Raw genomic sequence first — 7,220 nt, forward strand, 5'->3', positions numbered from 1 at the left:
CAAATAATTTAAAGATTCAACTGCAAATTTAAAACTTTAAAAGATAGATACTTACATCGAAATGAGTTATAATTCATTTGAGTTTTGCCCAATATTTATATAAATACTTTAACCAAATTTTCAACATACAAATATTTCTGATAAATTCCAAATAAAAAAAATTAGAAATTAAAAGGTTCATGTATCAATAAGAAGTGAAAAGAAAAAAGTTAACGAGTTCATTTCGAAATTCCTATAGTTGAGGGGTCTCCGTGCATTTTAACCATTATGCGGTTCCCCAAAGTCCAAGTGCCCAACCCCTCTCTCTCTCTCTCTCTCTCTCTCTAAAACCATTTCGATCCCTCGCGTAGAAAATCGTGGGAATTTGTTGGGAATTATTGTTATTTTTAATTTTGTTTTTATTATGTTGCAGCGATTCGTCGATCACGTCCTCGCCGTAACAAAAGAGTAATCCCCATCCATCCTTTTCCCCAATTTTTCCTTAATTTCTACCATTTTTTCCCGAATTATTTGCCTATTTATCTCGAAAATTTTCGGTTAATTGCGTATTTTTTGGTGTTTTTTATGCTAATTTCTCATGAATTAGGTTTTGGACTCTAAATTAAGGTTATTTTTGTGGGATAGTCGATTGGAAATTTGTTGATTAATGTCGATTTTGACGGATTTTGTTTTGCTAGTTAGTGAATGATGATAAAAATTCCTCATCGAGAACATATTTTTTTAAAAAAAAATAGCATTTTTTCCGAGTTATTTTGAGGGTAAATGTAGAAATTGCTTACTTATTTACCTTTTCTTTACTTTTCTGGTGTTAATTTATCTCATGAATTGAGTATTGGAATAGGAAATTGCGTAAACTGAAATGGAAATTTGTTGATAAATGTTGATTTTTGGCGGGTCTGGTGCTAATTATTGATAATAATGACCGAAATATTCCTTATCTAGAACAAATTAACTTGGATTTTGCATAACTTTTTCTTGATATGAACGGAATCAATTAGGTTGTATCGAGTTTGGATCATTACAATTAATAGGAGGTGCTCTGCACCAGGTTTTCAAACGATAAGTTTAAGGACAATAGCCCTAAGTTTCGATTTTTATTTCTATATGTTTTTCAAACTCTAAATATAATATCTGACCTTAGATGAATGGTTCTAACTTCTAAGATCTAGAAAAGCCCCTGATATTATCCATATTTAACTCTCAATGTTTATGTGGTTCATCACTTTGCCGTTTCTTTAGCACTTTTCTGTGATAATATGATGCATCAATGTTTCTATAGCCTGGGCGTGTAATAGATAGTTACTTTGCATCACAGTTTAATCCTATTGAGGAGCTTGGTCGCTCTTCGGTAAAAATGAGATCGTATTTGGAGGCCATAGGAAAGTAATAGAATCATTTTGCCATTGAAATGGTAAGATGTGTAATTTTTTATGTTAGATGCGCAAAATGCAAATCACTAAAATGTTTAGTGGTTTTTATGCATTCAGTCTTTTTGCGAAAATATTGCGTGATCATATTAAGTTTATCTCCTACTAGTAGTTAGTGAGGGAAATGGGTGGCTGAATGAAGTGAAAGAACGAGGAAGAAAAGGGAAAATTTATATTGGAGAAGTAAGCTATTTTTCCTGAGTTCTCACATGATCCTTGATAGTTCACGTATGATGGGAAATACAAGAGAGTGAAAACAACGAAGTTGGGTTTTGGCATGACCATAGAACCAAAATGTTTGAATTGGGATAGTACAGGGACAATATATATACATAAATAAGTACTCAATTTAGCTCTATTTTTTATTATAATGATTTTTATATTGTTGTATGTGCTTCCTTTGTCTTGCAGATCTGTGAAGACAGTCACTTATGAATCGCTGAATAGTATTGCAAGGTTGATAAATGGGGTTTCGGCACTCTTGTTGACAATATTGCCAGGGAAGGCTAACTTGTTAGAGGGAATCCATGGTTGGGAGCTCAGACCTACATTCCGAGGACCTCGCCTTCCTCGGTGGATGGAAAAGTAAGTTTAATGTCTTTTCTGTGTTCTGTTGAGCTATGTATACAGTTATCCTTCTTTATTCAGTTTTGTTACCGTAAAGATGCAAATATTCATATCACTATTATCATCCTATTGATGAAACGAGAATTACGGTTATCTGGAGACTGAAATTTTCGCTGTTTTTCGCAAAATTATAAATTACTTTTACCAATATTCTGGAGTCCTTGCCTTTCTATCTGGATGGGCAAGAAATTTTTAAAATCTGTTCGTTGTTGTTACAACAATTTATATTATAGCCAGTTATTACTGGTCCCCTTGTACATCTAAATCTTTTTTTATCAAGTATTATGGAGTCTGCATCATTTTGATATCTAATTTGTAGTTTCTATTTATGCTTTGCATGGTTATTTATTCAATTAGCAGCATTAAAAAGAATGGCATGGTATTTTTGGAAGATGCCCCTTCTAGGTGTGATGATTTCAAGTGGGCATTTTACTAGGGATCAGCTTTACTTGTGGTCATATTAAAAGTCGCACCTAAAGCTCAGGAAGTCTCTTTCTACTCTCCTTTGTATTTCTCTTAGTATGTATAGGTACATGAGAACGTTAACTAATACTTTTAAACTTTTCCTTTGATGAAGAGGACAAAAGTATCCAAAGGAGCTATGGTGATTGATTTTCCAAGTAATGGGAGGCATATCATAGTTACTTTCTTCTGTGGCAGTCAATCCGTAGTCAACATTTATCGCCACATTCTTGTGTGCTTTGCATAAAGTTAGTAAAAACTAAAAGCACATTTTTTATTGGATAAGAAAGAATGTAAAAAGTGTTTAGCATATCATTTCTACAAAGTGTTACTTCTTGATGCATACAAGATTAAGGGAAAACCTCAAAAATCACCTTGAAGTTATACAGTATAGACTGATTGTGCTCCGCTATGTTGTGGTTCAAGGTGCTACACTTTGAACACCAAGTCACTGAAGTCCATTAGCTGTTGCACGCAGTTGACCAATGGACAGCAGCCGACTTCATTGCTACTTATTTCAACACTTTGAAATCTTTAGCCTGGCTTTGATGATGCTATTTATTTGGTTCTCATTGTCTCCTTTGGAGCAACACTTTTCTTTCAGTTGAAAAGATTCCTCCAGTTTTCTCCGCTCTGGACATGTCTGATTAGAGTTAACTAGATGTCATAAAGTTCTTTTCTGAGTGAAGTGACTAGATCCGTGTGTTTGATATTAGTTTTGTTCAAGTAGTGTGAAAGTCGAGTTAAATGCTATTTTGATTTTGATGAGTTCTAGAAACTATATTGCCTGTCATAAACTTCCAGTCAACCATACAGTCCTTGGAGGAGAAGGGCCTTTTTAATGTAGATTCCACTAAAATGCTTTATAATTCTTAGTAATCTTTAAAAATCTTCATACAAAAGAATGGGAGGGGGGTCCTAGTTATATTCTGCATCCTCCAGAGAGTCCGAGTAAACTCTATGGTAGGGATGTAATATCCTAACCTGATTACTAGGCTTAGAAACTATTGCCACTATTCTCATACTCTTTTATAATAACTGAATATCTGATGTGGTAGAAGGATGACTCTTCCTAAAATCCTTGTACTGCATCAATATGGAAAAGGCATTTCGTGCAGTGTGTCATGTAATGGTGTTAAAATCTTTATTTTGTAGGGATATGTGGTGGTGTCATGTATTGTTTACTCTTAGTGTGTAGTATTGATTATTAGACAGTATGGCTATTGCGCTATTATCTGCATTAGTTTTCGTATTTAACAAAATCAGTCATGTAAATCTAATTGGTACAAGGATTGCCAATGATTGAGTGGCAAGTCCTTCATTTTGTTGTTTCAATTGATTTTCTTTATGTAGGGAACTTGTTTTCATTTCTTCCATCATGCATAATAAGTTCCTGCCTTTAACTTTGTTTTGTTGTGATGGCAGTGGCGTTTCATCATTCAATGAGTTCATTCATGAGCTTTCTGTGGATTCTGACACTTCATCGACCACTGGTTCCATATCTAGTGAAGATGATGACGATGATAATATTTACCCTGCCTCTCCTTTGTCTCAGTCTTCACGTTTATCTCATTCAAGCAGTATCACCAGATATGATAGACGCTTAATACGCTCTATACGACGCATACTTTCCTGGATTCTGTGGCCTGCCACAGTTGTTCTTTGGTTGCCATTTATCTTATTCCAATCTGCCAGATCTAGGAGAGGTGAATCAGTTTCTCCTCGCAACCCAGAAACTCACCAGCTGTTAGGTCGTCGCATTGCTAGAAGGTCATTTCACATAAAAGACCATGTTGTTCAGCGTACTACTGACAGACGGCGTGGAGTTTTTGAGGTACTTGTTATGTCCAAATTGAATACAATAACATTTTTTGAATATGTAGCCTTGAAAAATCATTCATCAGGTTTAGCTAAAGAGTTTGCTTAGGCACTTGTTAAGAAACATTTGATAAGTGGTTAGGTACACTGATCAGGAGTTCATATCGGTTTACGAGTAGAAAAATAATAAATATTTTAGATTCGTGTGGGAAAATTTTGATCAACTTAATGCCCTAACAATTCTAAACAATCTTTTGTACTCCGTATGGCAATACAGAAACATATATATTATCTCGTAAATTAGTATTGTCCTCTTGAAAATGTTTCTTAACATAGGAACTGGTTAGATAAGTCCTCCTATATTTAGTATTTATAATATGTATAAACATCTCTTATGTCTAATTGAATCCCCAACTTAAGATAAGGGTATTTAGTAAGAAACGATACATTAGACAATATGTATGAAAATCCAGGTTTGTAGGGGTTATAAATGTTAATATATAATTTTGGAGGGATATTGTGTAAGGCCCAATGTATATTCGTTCTAACTGTTTATTTAATGGAAACTCTTTCCCATTTTGTGCTTTTCTATTATTTTGCAAAATATATTTGCGTTTCTTGGCTGATTTTTTTTTTTTTTCAGAAGACTAAGTTACTTAAAGTTTCTACATCTGTGATTATGCCTCTCCCAGGATCTCCAGCTGGCAATTGAGATATTCATTGAATCAGTTTTCGAGACGGTTCACAATGCAGCACACCTTGTTCTTTCTCCTTCTGAGGTTTGGCAGAAATTATATTCTTTGGTTTCGCTTCGTGGAAGCAGTGGGAAAGTTAGCTATGATAGTGATTCCGATGAAGCTGTTGTTCCAACTGCTACCGTTGGCAGTGTTGATCCAACTCCAACTGAAAGACGGACTACATTTCACCATTCTTTAAACACAGACTCGCGGACCTGTGAAGATGTCATAACTGAGCTTGGGTAAGGACTATCTTTTTGCTATTACTTCTTGGTTTGTGCTCTTATAAGAGAAGGTATTAGTGATCCAATTACATGAATGAGATTTGATTGTATCAAGATTCTCTTGATTATCTACTAGCAAATTAGTTTTGCACTCGTCTAATTTGTCTTTGTCACCGAGTAGTTATAGAGGTAAACTCCACTATTGATCATTGAACTTATTGGGGTGTCTCACTTGGATCGCCAAACTTAAATTTGTCGCAGTTGATGCATGGGGTCCAATTTCTGTTTAATTAGGTCACTCTGCAAAACTGTACATAATTTCTCTTAAGGAGGGGGGAGGGGGAGAATGTGGCTGCTGGTTTGCCACAACTTATTTTGAAGATTGCATGGTTGAATTGTAATAGTCTTGTGATGGTATGGCAGCTACATATCGTGCAGCTAAATGAGCTACCATGCTGCTCCTCCAAAAGGAAAATTAAAGGACCATTGGAAACAGTATCTAAGTTCAGTGCACAATTGTAACAAATTGAAGCTCGGTGACCAAGTATAACTTTAGCAATAAGCGCTATGACTGGTCACCTGTTATTAGAATTTGGAATTGGCAAGAGCCAAAATTCAGATGAGTTTAACTAAATCTTTTACTCTTTCCATATCTCAGCTATCCTTATGAGTCTATACGTGTGGTTACGGATGATGGATATGTGCTTCTTCTGGAGAGAATTCCTAGGTAAGAAAGATGTTTTCTTTAGGTTCACTTTCTCATGAGCCTCTCAAAAGTATTCTGTTAAATGTTTTTAATATGTGACTCGTGATACATTTATGTCACAGGCGTGATTCTGAGAAGGTTGTGTATCTACAACATGGGATATTGGATTCATCGATGGGGTGAGTTGGCTGACAGATATATTCTGCTAGTTAAAGTTTGGTATTTGACTACAAATAGAATGGTTGCCATGCAACTGCCATACTTGAAAAATGAATAAACACTATTTGGCCTATCTGCAAACAGCTGCCTAAATTCCTAATTTTTTAAATCTGATCCCTGACCTTAATGTAGAGATGTATTTTGTTTTACAACCAGGCAATGTTAGTTTTTTAATATCTCTTTGTGATGTGTCTAGCATCAGAGCTATATGACGAACAAAACGAGTCTTGCAAGCTGGATTTTTTTTTGAACAATGTGCTTCAGAGCTAAAATCCCATTAATGGTAATTGTTGAATTTATAAAAGTTGAAATGTAGCAAGGTGTTTGTAGATTGTACCTCTACTACAAAGTAGCTAGTAGCAGTTCGATCTTCCTTCTCGTTTCTTGAGTTAGCCTAAAATAATGCAACAAAAATTTGGGCTCAATTTTAGTTGGATATTTCAATCATGTTTGATGCTTTGCTTTCTTTCTTTTGGTGGTTAACAGAAGAGATGGACTTTACCAAATTATAATGCATACTTTGGATCAAACCCATATACCAGTCATGTGATGAAAAATCAAGTGTTAGGGCTTTAGGGGCCTATTTGCAAATGGTCAAAATTCAATAACTGTTTGTCCAGTTTTCCTAAATTTTGTACTAAACTATCCAATGTGAAGAAGTTATTTTCTTTTGCAGTGTCTTGGGGAATTCAATGATTTCCATTTTATGATTCAGCTAGTGAATTTCCTATGCTGTGCCGAGTTTGTGCTACTTGGCACCTCTTTTTCGTAAACAACAAAAAAAAAAACCAATCAACAAGCTGTTGCAGTTCATTTAGCCAATCCTTCTTTAATATATTGTGAACTTTCCTAGAGCTTTAGAGGGTTTCAGCTGTAAATCAAGTTTAGTAAGAGTGTTGCAGTTCATTTAGCCAATCCTCCTTTAATATATTGTGAACTTTCCTAGAGCTTTAGATGGTTTCAGCTGTAAATCAAGTTTAGTAAGAGTGAAAACATAATT

At 34.9% G+C, this 7,220-nt stretch overlaps 1 protein-coding gene across 2 annotated transcripts; it reads left to right on the top strand.

Annotated features, from left to right (window-relative positions):
* Positions 1 to 265: 265 nt before the first annotated feature.
* LOC109703906 lies at positions 266 to 7,209 on the top strand. Of its 2 annotated transcripts, none has more exons than XM_020224640.1 (7): positions 266 to 447; positions 1,839 to 2,012; positions 3,942 to 4,350; positions 5,027 to 5,313; positions 5,954 to 6,022; positions 6,124 to 6,180; positions 6,417 to 7,209. In XM_020224640.1, the coding sequence occupies exons 1-7, from the start codon at positions 404 to 406 to the stop codon at positions 6,430 to 6,432; spliced, it is 1,056 nt and encodes a 351-aa protein (XP_020080229.1). In that variant the 5' UTR covers positions 266 to 403; the 3' UTR covers positions 6,433 to 7,209. The 2 variants fall into 2 exon arrangements, with proteins under 2 accessions (XP_020080229.1, XP_020080230.1); XM_020224641.1 differs by having other exon boundaries at positions 6,423 to 6,447.
* The last annotated feature ends 11 nt before the right edge of the window (positions 7,210 to 7,220 follow it).

This window comes from Ananas comosus, unplaced genomic scaffold (assembly GCF_001540865.1).
Source record: "Ananas comosus cultivar F153 unplaced genomic scaffold, ASM154086v1, whole genome shotgun sequence".
Lineage (NCBI taxonomy): Eukaryota > Viridiplantae > Streptophyta > Magnoliopsida > Poales > Bromeliaceae > Ananas > Ananas comosus.

Excerpts from the sequence above, each read along its gene's own strand:
- LOC109703906 (XM_020224640.1), top strand. The coding sequence starts at position 404 with ATGTTGCAGCGATTCGTCGATCACGTCCTCGCCGTAACAAAAGA. Across the intron at positions 4,351-5,026 it reads GACGGCGTGGAGTTTTTGAG|GATCTCCAGCTGGCAATTGA; the intron begins GTACTTGTTATG and ends TGCCTCTCCCAG. Across the intron at positions 5,314-5,953 it reads GATGTCATAACTGAGCTTGG|CTATCCTTATGAGTCTATAC; the intron begins GTAAGGACTATC and ends TCCATATCTCAG.